The sequence below is a fragment of the Haliotis rubra genome, unplaced genomic scaffold (genome assembly GCF_003918875.1).
Source record: "Haliotis rubra isolate DU_JTF1 unplaced genomic scaffold, ASM391887v1 Scf945, whole genome shotgun sequence".
NCBI classification, from domain to species: Eukaryota; Metazoa; Mollusca; class Gastropoda; order Lepetellida; family Haliotidae; genus Haliotis; species Haliotis rubra.
Window position 1 is genome coordinate 77,092 of NW_025767685.1, and position 15,906 is coordinate 92,997.

The 15,906-nt window shown below is 45.2% G+C and overlaps 1 protein-coding gene across 3 annotated transcripts in view; it reads right to left on the bottom strand.

Moving 5' to 3' along the window:
- LOC124264807 (cubilin-like) overlaps nucleotides 1-15,906 on the bottom strand; it is a 142,024-nt gene that overhangs the window by 56,695 nt on the left and 69,423 nt on the right. For all 3 annotated transcript variants that reach the window (XM_046699598.1, XM_046699597.1, XM_046699599.1), the window contains 7 exons: nucleotides 14,969-15,111; nucleotides 11,774-11,929; nucleotides 9,864-9,954; nucleotides 8,213-8,346; nucleotides 7,746-7,898; nucleotides 7,426-7,507; nucleotides 4,451-4,575 (listed from right to left, as the gene is read on the bottom strand). In XM_046699598.1, the coding sequence (XP_046555554.1) occupies nucleotides 4,451-4,575; nucleotides 7,426-7,507; nucleotides 7,746-7,898; nucleotides 8,213-8,346; nucleotides 9,864-9,954; nucleotides 11,774-11,929; nucleotides 14,969-15,111 (884 nt within the window). The remainder of the gene's footprint in view (nucleotides 1-4,450; nucleotides 4,576-7,425; nucleotides 7,508-7,745; nucleotides 7,899-8,212; nucleotides 8,347-9,863; nucleotides 9,955-11,773; nucleotides 11,930-14,968; nucleotides 15,112-15,906) is intronic.

A 15,906-nucleotide genomic window follows, 5' to 3' on the forward strand; every position in this document is an offset into this window, starting at 1 on the left:
AAAATCAGTGTCAACCGCTGCGTCGTGCGTAACTTGAGCAGAATGTGTGGAGGTAGCGCCCACTGGTGGAAATGCATACGCATTCAAGTCATCCCATGGGATGGCTAGAGCGTCGTGTTCCCAGGCCAAAGGATACGGGATCGGGGACACGAATATCGGAAACAGGTGATGGAAGCGGGTAGCAACAGAACCACTGTCGGGTCAGACATCGGAAGGCACAAAGTCTGGAACACCTGCGGATGCAGTTTCCACCCCATGGGTTATGGTCGAACCTGACTGGACAAAGAATCTACAATGACGTACTTCAACCCTGGGATGTGATTGGCCTGGACCGTGATGTTGAGAGAGTCCACTAAGTGGAAAAACTGTTGTGTCCACTGAAGAAGCTGAGGAGACCCCGTGGATCCCATTCGATTGATGTGCCACATGGCTGCAGCATACTCTGATCGAATCATAAGCTTGAGCTCCAAACGTTGATTTGACATGCGCGGTCTGCAGGAGACCACAGCCCTGCCACTTGCTGATCGAGAAAGTGAGCTCCCCACCCACGTAGCGAGACGTCTACGTACAGGTGATGTACTGGTGCAAACGGCCTTAAAGAGATTTCGCCGCAAACATGCAACAGGTCCAGACATCACTGGAGATGGGGATGGAGCACTGAAGAAAGAGAGATCAATGCGTGAGGGTCGCCGATCCTAATGTGCGGACACAGAAAATATTGCAGAGGCTATCCCCTCAGAGTCACAACTTGAACTGTTGTCAAAAGAAAAAGCTCTGTAACTGACGAAGAATCTTGGGTTGCGAAAGCGCTAGGGTGTACCATAGAAACTCCAGCGCAGACATTCAGTTCGTCGAGCCACCACTGAAGGACTGGACAAAGCATTTCTGGAAGGCGACTCAATTCCTTTGGGTTCAGTTGACGGCCTCAAGGTACAGGCGTAGAAATTGACGTAATGGCTGAATTAGGAAATGGCCTCTGTACATTGGGGCTTGAGCTGATATCAGAAGGCCTAGCAACTACTGTCACTGAAGAAGGAATCACTCCAAATGTAGTAGGTTCGTGGCATGGAAATTGTCAGTCAATCTACAGGAACATTCACATTGTACACATAGTGATGCAGGCCGTATAGTTCGCCAAATGAAGTGTTGGTCCGCCAGATGGAGTGAAAAGTTAGTAGAAGCGAGGCATGGGATCGTCAATCTACCGGAACATTCGTAAAGTTGATGGAATGGCGGAGGTAAAAAAGACCAGTGACCCCAGGAACGTTCGTAAGGGAAACGAAGGTAGTCCAGACAGAGCTGCAGTGACCTCTGAACTGAGGGCTTAAGCTAAAAACCGAGTAACCCAAGCTAAGTGAAAGCGCTTTCGGGCGATTCTGTCTGACACCCTCGGTAAACTGCTCCTCTCGGATGACTGAGAGAACTCAACATAATCACTCTTACCGGGAATGGCACCGGTTATCATCACTGGCAATGAAAGGCTGGGATAGGTATCCGCTTCGTGGGAGCAAGACAAGTACACTGCCAGTACAAGACAAGTCTGTCAGGGTACTTCATAGTCACTGTATCATCAAAAGTCTCCGGTACACAAACAGTAGTCCGCCATTGCAAATGCTACCCACAATGCAATAGTGACAAAAAAAAACGGACAACACGGACGTCAATTAACCAGGTGAGTCCCAACCCATAGAATCTGGGTAAAGTGACGCTAGCTACTTGACCAAACATCACTGCTGGTACCACACGCAGAAACTGTGCATAAATAGACCAGCTTGATATGCAGGAATATTGTACGACGCTTCACTGAGTCTTGTTACTGTATACAGACTACTCGAAGCAGCTTTGTGGTGTATCGCTGGGTGTAATCGTGGTCTGTTTCATCAACCTCAGCACCCTTCCTTCACATCATCGTCAAGTTCCTGGACAAATATGTCAAACCGGGTGGTTGTAGAGCTGACATCTACGTCGAAGGGTAGATTCGTTGAATCGAATCATTCATCAAAGGTGAAGATCGGATGGTAGATGACGGAGGAATCTTAAAAATCCAGGATCATCATTCGCTGCTGTAAAGTAGAGGCCTGCGCTACTAACATAACTACCACCTGTACAACCAGCAAAAACGATGCACTAGTAGATAACCAAGAAGTGAATGAAAGCGGCGCATTGGGGCAAAGCTTGGCACTGGACTGAAAGCATTGGTGTGTAGAGATGAGCTAATCAAAACCCAAGGTGCGCTCTGCTGTGCCGAACTGAATGAAAGCGGCACACTGGAGCGAACACTCTCTCTGTTCATAGACACCATAGAATCAGGAAGCGTAACCCCGAAGGCAGGCTCAGCACTAGTAAAACCTGTAGAAATGAGATATCAACGCCGAAAGTTGGAAGAAGTGTTGAAGTAGAACTGCAGTAAAAAAAAGTCACTGTAGGAACTAGTAAACAAGTCATGATGACAGTATGCGCTTAGACGTAACCAGATGATTCGGCGAATGCTGACAGTTCAGCAAACACTGTCGAATCGGCGAATACTGTTGGATCGGCGAATACTGTTGGATCGGCGAACACTGTTGGAGCGGCGAACACTGTTGGAGCGGCAAACACTGTTGGAGCGGCGAATACTGTTGGATCGACGAATACTGTTGGAGCGGCGAATACTGTTGGATTGGCGAATACTGTTGGAGCGGCGAATACTGTTGGAGCGGCGAATACTGTTGGAGCGGCGAACACTGTTGGAGCGGCGAACACTGTTGGAGCGGCGAATACTGTTGGAGCGGCGAATACTGTTGGAGCGGCGAATACTGTCGGATCGGCGAACACTGTTGGATCGGCGAACACTGTTGTCGGCGATCTGGTATGGTGCAGCAATCAGGATCGATTCTGAGATCTAGGTTGGTTCGACGATCTGGATCGAAGAGGTGATCTGGTTCGGTACTGTGATCCGGTTCGGACGCATTCACCATCTAAAGCGCTGAGTCAATCGGGACCGGCGCATCGGTCTAATGAGTTGGACCGAACAAGAGCGGTGAACTGAAGTGAAACGATGCACTGGTCTCGTCTCCCTTGTGAGATCGACGCATTGGTACAAAATGATGAATGGACAACAAGTGCCGCTCCGGTAGTAAACGGCACACTGGAACTAGTTGGTGGTTCATAGACAGGTGGTACAGGAAAGGTGTTGAAAGCGCCGCACTGGATACTGCCATCATGCCTGACGTCACCACAGGAGGATATGAGAGCACCATCATGCCTGACGTCACCACAGGAGGATATGAGAGCACCATCATGCCTGACGTCACCACAGGAGGATATGAGAGCACCATCATGCCTGACGTCACCACAGGAGGATATGAGAGCACCATCATGCCTGACGTCACCACAGGAGGATATGAGAGCACCATCATGCCTGACGTCACCACAGGAGGATATGAGAGCACCATCATGCCTGACGTCACCACAGGAGGATATGAGAGCACCATCATGCCTGACGTCACCACAGGAGGATATGAGAGCACCATCATGCCTGACGTCACCACAGGAGGATATGAGAGCACCATCATGCCTGACGTCACCACAGGAGGATATGAGAGCACCATCATGCCTGACGTCACCACAGGAGGATATGAGAGCACCATCATGCCTGTCGTCACCACAGGAGGATATGAGAGCACCATCATGCCTGACGTCACCACAGGAGGATATGAGAGCACCATCATGCCTGACGTCACCACAGGAGGATATGAGAGCACCATCATGCCCGTCGTCACCACAGGAGGATATGAGAGCACCATCATGCCTGACGTCACCACAGGAGGATATGAGAGCACCACACTGGATACTGCCATCACGCCTGACGTCACCACAGGAGGATATGAGAGCACCATCATGCCTGACGTCACCACAGGAGGATATGAGAGCACCACACTGGATACTGCCATCACGCCTGACGTCACCACAGGAGGATATGAGAGCACCATCATGCCTGACGTCACCGAACTGGAACAAAGCAACCAACTACAACAGCCTATATCTATCTACAATCCACACACAAAGTGAGGATCAGCAGCGGAAAAGTTGCTGTTGCACTGATCACAATGTTTGCATTTCTTAGAAGAACTTCGATTCGATTTATTTCCCATATTGACAATCAAATAATGTCTAACTGCGAGAACAACACATGTCCACTTGATGTAGCGACAAGAAAGAGAATGACAGGCACAGAGCGTCACGTGATCATCTGAGCACGCTTATTGAGATGATTGACAGGTCTGCTATTGGAGTGGGGGCAGAGGTCAGGTGGTCAGAGGCCAGGAAGTTTTGATTCAACTTTGCCTACAGCACGTTTCCACACATGATCGTAGAAGAAGAAGAAAGGTGCATACCGTGAGATAGGATAAGTTTAAAAATTTTATATTCCACATGAACCAAGATATTTATGTTAGCAGTGAGGTCTAACCATCATATGCCTCCACGTAGCTGTTGGTGCAGTAGTAGTCTTGGAAGAGGTTGGTTTCCAGCACACTTATGTTAACCACATTGTCCTCCTGCCCTGCTATGATCCTCCACCAGCACTCAGAGGGCCTGCAAGTAACAGTGTGATGGTGTGACAATATGATGAGTTGGTCGATGATGTGATGTGTGGGAACTGTGTGATGGTGTGACAATATGATGAGTTGGTCGAAGATGTGATGTGTGGTAACTGTGTGATGGTGTGACAATATGATGAGCTGGTTGACGATGTGATGTGTGGGAACTGTGTGATGGTGTGACAATATGATGAGCTGGTTGATGATGTGATGTGTGGTAACTGTGTGATGGTGTGACAATATGATGAGTTGGTCGATGATGTGATGTGTGGGAACTGTGTGATGGTGTGACAATATGATGAGCTGGTTGACGATGTGATGTGTGGTAACTGTGTGATGGTGTGACAATATGATGAGCTGGTTGACGATGTGATGTGTGGTAACTGTGTGATGGTGTGACAATATGATGAGCTGGTTGACGATGGGATGTGTGGTAACTGTGTGATGGTGTGACAATATGATGAGCTGGTTGACGATGTGATGTGTGGTCACTGTGTGATGGTGTGACAATATGATGAGATGGTTGACGATGTGATGTGTGGTCACTGTGTGATGGTGTGACAATATGATGAGTTGGTCGATGATGTGATGTGTGGTAACTGTGTGATGGTGTGACAATATGATGAGCTGGTTGACGATGTGATGTGTGGTAACTGTGTGATGGTGTGACAATATGATGAGCTGGTTGGCGATGTGAACTGTGTGATGTGCGACAATGTGATGGTGGTGTGACAATGTGATGGTGTGACAATATGATGAGCTGGTTGACGATATGATGAGCTGATGTGTGGTAAACTGTGTGATGGTGTGACAATATGATGAGCTGGTTGACGATGTGATGTGTGGTAACTGTGTGATGGTGTGACAATATGATGAGCTGGTTGACGATGTGATGTGTGGTAACTGTGTGATGGTGTGACAATATGATGAGCTGGTTGACGATGTGATGTGTGGTAACTGTGTGATGGTGTGACAATATGATGAGTTGGTTGACAATGTGATGTGTGGTAACTGTGTGATGGTGTGACAATATGATGAGCTGGTTGACGATGTGATGTGTGGTAACTGTGTGATGGTGTGAGAATATGATGAGTTGGTCGATGATGTGATGTGTGGTAACTGTGTGATGGTGTGACAATATGATGAGCTGGTTGACGATGTGATGTGTGGTAACAGTGTGATGGTGTGACAATATGATGAGCTGGTTGACGATGTGATGTGTGGTAACTGTGTGACAATATGATGAGCTGGTTGACGACTTGATGTGTGGTAACTGTGTGATGGTGTGACAATATGATGAGTTGGTTGACGATGTGATGTGTGATAACTGTGTGATGGTGTGACAATATGATGAGCTGGTTGACGATGTGATGTGTGGTAACTGTGTGATGGTGTGACAATATGATGAGCTGGTTGACGATGTGATGTGTGGTAACAGTGTGATGGTGTGACAATATGATGAGCTGGTTGACGATGTGATGTGTGGTAACTGTGTGATGGTGTGACAATATGATGAGCTGGTTGACGATGTGATGTGTGGTAACTGTGTGATGGTGACAATATGATGAGGTGGTTGACGATGTGATGTGTGGTAACTGTGTGATGGTGTGACAATATGATGAGCTGGTTGACGATGTGATGTGTGGTAACTGTGTGATGGTGTGACAATATGATGAGGTGGTTGATGATGTGATGTGTGGTAACTGTGTGATGGTGTGACAATATGATGAGCTGGTTGACGATGTGATGTGTGGTAACTGTGTGATGGTGTGACAATATGATGAGGTGGTTGACGATGTGATGTGTGGTAACTGTGTGATGGTGTGACAATATGATGAGATGGTTGACGATGTGATGTGTGGTAACAGTGTGATGGTGTGACAATATGATGAGATGGTTGACGATGTGATGTGTGGTAACTGTGTGATGGTGTGACAATATGATGAGCTGGTTGACGATGTGATGTGTGGTCACTGTGTGATGGTGTGACAATATGATGAGATGGTTGATGGCGATGTGATGTGTGGTAACAGTGTGATGGTGTGACAATATGATGAGATGGTTGACGATGTGATGTGTGGTAACTGTGTGATGGTGTGACAATATGATGAGCTGGTTGACGATGTGATGTGTGGTCACTGTGTGAAGGTGTGACAATATGATGAGCTGGTTGACCATGTGACGTGTGGTAACTGTGTGCTGTGTGATGATGATATGGTGTGACAATATGATGAGCTGGTTGGCGATGGGATGTGTGGTAACTGTGTGATGGTGTGACAATATGATGAGCTGGTTGACGATGTGATGTGTGGTAACTGTGTGATGGTGTGACAATATGATGAGATGGTTGACGATGTGATGTGTGGTCACTGTGTGATGGTGTGACAATATGATGAGCTGGTTGACCATGTGACGTGTGGTAACTGTGTGCTGTGTGATGATGATATGGTGTGATAATATGATGAGCTGGTTAACAATGTGATGTGTGGTCACTGTGTGATGGTGTGACAATATGATGAGCTGATTGATGATGTGATGTGTGGTCACTGTGTGATGGTGTGACAATATGATGAGCTGGTTGATGTTGTGATGTGTGGTAACTGTGTGCTGTGTGATGATGATATGGTGTGACAATATGATGAGCTGGTTGATGATGTGATGTGTGGTAACTGTGTGATGGTGTGACAATATGATGAGCTTGTTGATGATGTGATGTGTGGTAACTGTGTGATGGTGTGACAATATGATGATCTGGTCGATGATGTGATGTGTGGTAACTGTGTGCTGTCTGATAATGATTTGGTGTGACCTACTTCAGAATGTAGTACTCCAGGGTTAGACTTACCAGACCGGGCCTGTGGGGAAGCCCGACGATGACAGGTTCTGGGCAACAGAACTTCCCTGGAGTTCCTTGTCACAGGAGGAATCTGGAAGGTAACAAACAGAGATATGATTATGTCTTTCTGTGTAATGGTTGGATTGTGTGATGTACTGATGGTGTATTGGTTGGATTGTGTGACGATGTACTGATGGTGTATTGGTTGAAAGGTCATAATGTGGGTAGTTGTGAAGGTATGATGATATGATGGATGGATATGTGTGATGGTTTGATTGCATAATGATGTTCTACGACTGACGATTGAAGCTGGTTGAATAAGTGCTTACCTTTTCGGACAGCCTTGTACTTGATGTTAAACTTTCCTGTATTCCCGATGTAAGATTTGAACTCAGCATATACAGATCTGCTAGAGGACTGGATCCAGACCGTGTCGAAGCCTGCACAGCGCCATGCCAGACTGGGCGAGCTGGTCGATGGGCCTGGAAGCAGTTGTGTTATAGGGGAGGCAACTCACCACTTTGTAAAGCCATGTTTAAATGGAAGGAAACTCAACACTTTGTAAAGCCATGTTTAAACAGGAGGCAACTCACCACTTTGTAAAGCCATGTTTAAATGGAAGGAAACTCAACACTTTGTAAAGCCATGTTTAAATGGAAGGAAACTCAACACTTTGTAAAGCCATGTTTAAACAGGAGGCAACTCACGACTGTGTAAAAGTCATGTTTAAAGGGGAGTTAACTCACCACTGTGTAAAGCCTTGTTTAGAGGGTACGAATAAGGGGAGGCAACTCACCATCAAAGAAAGCTATGTGATCCTGGGAGGAGGTACAGAAGGTGACAGGGGACTGGGATGTGAACTGGGACACCATGAAGGCCACATGGTAGTATGGGCTGAAGGAAGTGAGTCGCCACTGGCACAGCTCATGTCTGCAGGGGGAAAAGCATTAACTCTTTCAATACAACGTAAATTTTTCACAGATGCACGTGGTATCACGTCCAGGCATCTACAACCCTTGCATATGATCGGATTTTTCCATCTGTAGCCTCTGAATTCGATGGACGAGATATTACGTCCAATTTTTAACAATGCTTCCTTATGAGGGAGGTGATTACTTTTCTACTCCTACTAAACATAGTTCACAGTTTTCTAGCCGTGTATTCTCATCCTTTGAATGCAGTTCGTGTACTTTGTGACAGTTCGTGTACTTTGTGACAGTTCGTGTACTTTGTGACAGTTCGTGTACTTTGTGACAGTTCGTGTACTTTGTGACTGTTTGTGTACTTTGTGAGTGTTCGTGTACTTTGTGACAGTTCGTGTACTTTGTGACAGTTCGTGTACTTTGTGACAGTTCGTGTACTTTGTGACAGTTCGTGTACTTTGTGACTGTGCATTATTAAGGATTTACTGGAGTATCTCCCCTGGTCAAAGCCATGCGCTATATGATCTTGACATTCGGTGACCACTCATAGCTGGTCGTGGAACATCGTATAGAACTGCAAGCCAAGTTCTGTCATTTGTGATGATGCCAGTAACTGGTACGACGTTTGACGATTGTTAGCAATGTTCTTTGACTGTTGACTGTTTTTATAACTGTTACCACAGGTAACACTCATTTCATCACTCTTTGGATGTCATGACCCTATAATCCTAAGTGATGACATAAATCTACTAAAGTAGTAGTAGTATAGTCACAGGATTGAAAACAATTGTCACAATTATCACACTGCTGACTGGGAGTTCAGTTATGTTTCTCTTTTTAGAAAAAAACCTGCAATTTCAATGTTTCTGGGCTAAAGATGACCTAATGTTTTCTCTTTTAGTCTGGAATATTTCAATAAAAGTGAATAAAGATGTTTTGAAAAAAATCAGTTCATATGGAGTTATATGTTATGTTCCTCTTGAATGGTCCATGGCAACCGTTGTAACCATGGATATATATCACTTCCCTCGTATGTAAGTGTCATGTTGCTAAAAATAGTCTCGTGTTAAAGGGTTGTGACCCCTCAGATGTGATATTTCGTCCTTCGAATGGAAAGAGTTAAACCTGAATACTGTCACAACGTCTTGATGCAGCAGCTGCCCTATAACAGTATATTATACGTTATCACATCATGTCAAGGGAAATACGGTGTTTTATCAGTCCTCAGTAAGGTTGTATTCCCCGTATTGGTTGTATGACCAATATATAATATATGTGGTAATAATATATATAAGGTTTCTGTGACACACAAACTACAAACAGGCCACTAAACGTTGCTGAAATATCTGTGATCGATATCAGTGATCAGTATCTATTAGCAGTATCTGTGATCGATATCAGTGATCAGTATCTATTAGAAGTATCTGTGATCAGTATCTATTAGCAGTATCTGTGATAATTATCTGTGATCATTATCACTTGTGACATGCAAATCTACAACAAAGCAGCTGTTCTTGTACTTACGGCCAGTAGGTGTTTGGATAGTTCGGAGAATACAACGATTGTTCTTCCAAGGTCACCTGAAGGTCGACTATTTTATCTTGATCACAGATACCTGTAACACCATCACACAAGAATACAATCAGACCTGGTACACCATCACACAAGAATACAATCAGACCTGTAACACCATCACACAAGAATACAATCAGACCTGTAACACCATCACACGGGAATACAATCAGACCTGTAACACCATCACACAAGAATACAATCAGACCTGGTACACCATCACACAAGAAAACAATCAGACCTGTAACACGATCACACAATAATACAATCAGACCTGTAACACCATCACACAGGAATACAATCAGACCTGTAACACCATCACACAAGAATACAATCAGACCTGTAACACCATCACATGGGAATACAATCAGACCTGTAACACCATCACACAAGAATACAATCAGACCTGTAACACCATCACATGGGAATACAATCAGACCTGTAACACCATCACACAAGAATACAATCAGACCTGGTACACCATCACACAAGAATACAATCAGACCTGGAACACCATCACACAAGAATACAATCAGACCTGGTACACCATCACACAGGAATACAATCAGACCTGTAACACCATCACACAGGAATACAATCAGACCTGTAACACCATCACATGGGAATACAATCAGACCTGTAACACCATCACACAAGAATACAATCAGACCTGTAACACCATCACACAGGAATACAATCAGACCTGTAACACCATCACACAAGAATACAATCAGACCTGTAACACCATCACACAAGAATACAATCAGACCTGTAACACCATCACACAAGAATACAATCAGACCTGGTACACCATCACACAAGAATACAATCAGACCTGTAACACCATCACACAGGAATACAATCAGACCTGTAACACCATCACACAAGAATACAATCAGACCTGTAACACCATCACACAAGAATACAATCAGACCTGTAACACCATCACACAGGAATACAATCAGACCTGGTACACCATCACACAAGAATACAATCACACCTGTAACACCATCACACAAGAATACAATCAGACCTGTAACACCATCACACAAGAATACAATCAGACCTGGTACACCATCACACAATAATACAATCAGACCTGTAACACCATCACACTATAATACAATCAGACCTGTAACACCATCACACAAGAATACAATCAGACCTGTAACACCATCACACAGGAATACAATCAGACCTGTAACACCATCACACAAGAATACAATCACACCTGTAACACCATCACACAAGAATACAATCAGACCTGGTACACCATCACACAATAATACAATCAGACCTGTAACACCATCACACAGGAATACAATCAGACCTGTAACACCATCACACAGGAATACAATCAGACCTGTAACACCATCACACAAGAATACAATCAGACCTGTAACACCATCACACAAGAATACAATCAGACCTGGTACACCACCACACAAGAATACAATCAGACCTGTAACACCATCACACAAGAATATAATCACATCTGTAACACCATCACACAGGAAAAGAATCAGACCTGGTACACCATCACACAAGAAAAGAATCAGACCTGGTACACCATCACACAGGAAAAGAATGAGACCTGGTACACCATCACACAGGAATACAATCATACCTGTAACACCATCACACAGGAATACAATCAGACCTGGTACACCATCATACAGGAAAAGAATGAGACCTGTAACACCACCACACAAGAATACAATCAGACCTGTAACATCATCACACAAGAATACAATCACATCTGTAACACTATCACACAAGAATACAATCAGACCTGGTACACCATCACACAAGAACACAATCAGACCTGTAACACCATCACACACAAACACATACAGACCTACCTTGTGAGGCGTAGTAATACAGTGGCACGACACTGCGTGGCATGTCTACTTCCGGGAGCGTGGGTAGATACAGCGCTGTTCCATAGACACGGTACTCTTGGCTGTTCAAGAGTGGGCACAACTTGGGGACCTGGTACTGTGCCAGCTCAGCTGATGCTGTCAGATTATTACACAGAGTAGAGTAACATTCACAGTGTTGACACGCTAGGTATTAACTAATATGCCAAACATAAATGTTATAGACAAGTTATAAAAATAACCCTAAATAAACAAGTACTAAAGCACTTTGCATGAAATTTGCTGACATATCGTGCGTGGCCCATGTACTTGGTGCACAGTGAAGTTACCTGAAGTCCACACACCTGATAGTGAAAGCTGAAACATGGTTGGTGAGCCTCTGAACATAGTTGACAACATGGTAATTTCAACCTAAACTGCGTGTACGTCATGCCACAACTTACAGAAAATCAGCGTCTCCACGCCATAGGAATGAAGCAGCCAGACATTTTGGTGTCCATTGAAATATGATCTCATCTCTATGGAGACATTTTCAATATAAGGGGAACATGAAAAATTTGGCTCAGACCGATTGTCCACCCATGACATAATGTCAGCAAGACAGCCACATTCAGCTGATCCATCTAAGGAATTGATTCTAGACTGCCAGTTTGACTACTTGGACCATCAGTGCTAGGACTGTACAGAACAGACTGAGAGAGCACCACATCCTGCCGTGTGGTGGCCTGCAATACGTCCGATTTTGCTCCAACGTCACTGACAGGGACGTCTTCCCTGATGCAGACATCATCTCTGGTACAGGAGACAAGATCGGGATAGTGTTTTGGTCATTGACAAGTCGAAATTTCATCTGGCCAGCTAAGATGGCAGGGCAAGGGTTTACAAATGGCGAGGTGAATGGTATGCTGATGCGTGCGTTGTTCAACGTCGACAGTTTCAACAAAGTTATGGAATGAGGAGGCATCACATCTCATGGTCGGACACAACTTGTCATTGTCAAGGGAAATCTTACAGGATGAGATCATTGGGCCTCATGGTCGGACACAACTTGTCATTGTCAAGGGAAATCTCACAGGATGAAATCATTGGGCCTCATGGTCGGACACAACTTGTCATTGTCAAGGGAAATCTTACAGGATGAGATCATTGGGCCTCATGGTCGGACACAACTTGTCATTGTCAAGGGAAATCTTACAGGATGAGATCATTGGGCCTCATGGTCGGACACAACTTGTCATTGTCAAGGGAAATCTTACAGGATGAGATCATTGGGCCTCATGGTCGGACACAACTTGTCATTGTCAAGGGAAATCTCACAGGATGAAATCATTGGGCCTCATGGTCGGACACAACTTGTCATTGTCAAGGGAAATCTTACAGGATGAGATCATTGGGCCTCATGGTCGGACACAACTTGTCATTGTCAAGGGAAATCTTACAGGATGAGATCATTGGGCCTCTTGGTCGGACACAACTTGTCATTGTCAAGGGAAATCTCACAGGATGAGATCATTGGGCCTCATGGTCGGACACAACTTGTCATTGTCAATGGAAATCTTACAGGATGAGATCATTGGGCCTAGTTGGTACAAGAATTGGTTCACACATGGAACATTCCCCAAGCTTTCTTCAATTGTTTAGTGTCGTCTATGTGTCGTCTATGTGTCGTCATTGTCAAGCCTGCATCAATGCCAATGGTGGACACACACGATACTGAATTTGTGAACTGACGTTTGACACCACATCTCTTCAAGGGCGTGTTATGATGCCCAGACTCAAAACATACAGATTTGGATAACACTACAAATCATGTTACTATTTTTTTGCATTAAAAAATGGCAAAACATCAAATAGTTTACTCCAGTAGTGTAGGTGACATTGTCAGGGCAGGTGGTGTTGTCATGGTCACGAGCAGGGAGATAACCCTTACCTGTGTACACCTGTATGTAGGTGGCATTGTCAGGGCAGGTGGTGTTGTCATGGTCACGAGCAGGGAGATAACCCTTACCTGTGTACACCTGTATGTAGGTGGCATTGTCAGGGCAGGAGGTGTTGCCATGGTCACGAGAAGGGAGATAACCCTTACCTGTGTACACCTGTATGTAGTTGGCATTGTCAGGGCAGGAGGTGTTGCCATGGTCACGAGAAGGGAGATAACCGTTACCTGTGTACACCTGTATGTAGGTGGCATTGTCAGGGCAGGTGGTGTTGTCATGGTCACGAGCAGGAGATAACCCTTACCTGTGTACACCTGTATGTAGGTGGCATTGTCAGGGCAGGTGGTGTTGTCATGGTCACGAGCAGGGAGATAACCCTTACCTGTGTACACCTGTATGTAGGTGGCATTGTCAGGGCAGGAGGTGTTGCCATGGTCACGAGAAGGGAGATAACCCTTACCTGTGTACACCTGTATGTAGTTGGCATTGTCAGGGCAGGAGGTGTTGCCATGGTCACGAGAAGGGAGATAACCGTTACCTGTGTACACCTGTATGTAGGTGGCATTGTCAGGGCAGGTGGTGTTGTCATGGTCACGAGCAGGGAGATAACCCTTACCTGTGTACACCTGTATGTAGGTGGCATTGTCAGGGCAGGTGGTGTTGTCATGGTCACGAGCAGGGAGATAACCCTTACCTGTGTACACCTGTATGTAGGTGGCATTGTCAGGGCAGGTGGTGTTGTCATGGTCACGAGCAGGGAGATAACCCTTACCTGTGTACACCTGTATGTAGGTGGCATTGTCAGGGCAGGAGGTGTTGCCATGGTCACGAGAAGGGAGATAACCCTTACCTGTGTACACCTGTATGTAGTTGGCATTGTCAGGGCAGGAGGTGTTGCCATGGTCACGAGAAGGGAGATAACCGTTACCTGTGTACACCTGTATGTAGGTGGCATTGTCAGGGCAGGTGGTGTTGTCATGGTCACGAGCAGGGAGATAACCCTTACCTGTGTACACCTGTATGTAGGTGGCATTGTCAGGGCAGGAGGTGTTGCCATGGTCACGAGAAGGGAGATAACCCTTACCTGTGTACACCTGTATGTAGGTGGCATTGTCAGGGCAGGTGGTGTTGTCATGGTCACGAGCAGGGAGATAACCCTTACCTGTGTACACCTGTATGTAGGTGGCATTGTCAGGGTAGGTGGTGTTGTCATGGTCACGAGCAGGGAGATAACCCTTACCTGTGTACACCTGTATGTAGGTGGCATTGTCAGGGCAAACGACAGATGGGTTGAAGGAAGCGGCTCCAGGGTAGGTAACTCCCGCGTCAAGCATCTTCATGCTGCTGTTCCTCATCTTGACATGCCAGATACACTCTGAGGCCCTGGAACGTCACGACACATTTGGTCAGTGTGAACAGAACACGCTGAGCTACTGGTAGACACAATACTCAAACACTGGACATGTTATTGTTTCAATAAATCATCATGTTTTGGTATTTTTAGTATCATATTTTGCTGCATTTAACTGACAATTATATATATATATTTCTTATTGACAGTGATAAAATTTTGAGAATGCTAACTATAAGTTGTAACCTCGCGTTATCAATATTCGCGCACCTCACACATTTCGGAGCGGTATGCGGAATTAACAAGGCATGTGAAAATCAACAATTATACAAACCTTTATCAATATAAAATGTTGATAAAAACATAAGTTTCAGCCTTTGACACTTCACTTTCATAGCGGGACGAAGCCATCATGCACACAACAGTATCAAGGTCAGCTGTGCACTAAGTCATCAATATTCGTGATAGGTAAAATCCGGACAAACAGTATGGCGAATAGTCTACGCCAAACAACTGATAACGTCATCACTTTGGAGACATTTACTGAACAAACACAAGCATAGTTTCGTAATTCAATAATTATAACTATTTGATGTCAGCGAATTTACATTACGCCAGGATATATCTACAATACCGATCCTATCTCACGTAGTGCACTTTCTGTTGCTCTTTCGACTGTGGAGTGGAAACAACCATAAACATTCAACCCCTTGCGATTCTCAGCACAAACTAACAGGGTGTGTGGGCAGTCCCGAGGTATAGGATCTCAGCCTATAATTCATCAGGTCCCGAGGTACAGGATCTCACCCTATAATTCATCAGGTCCA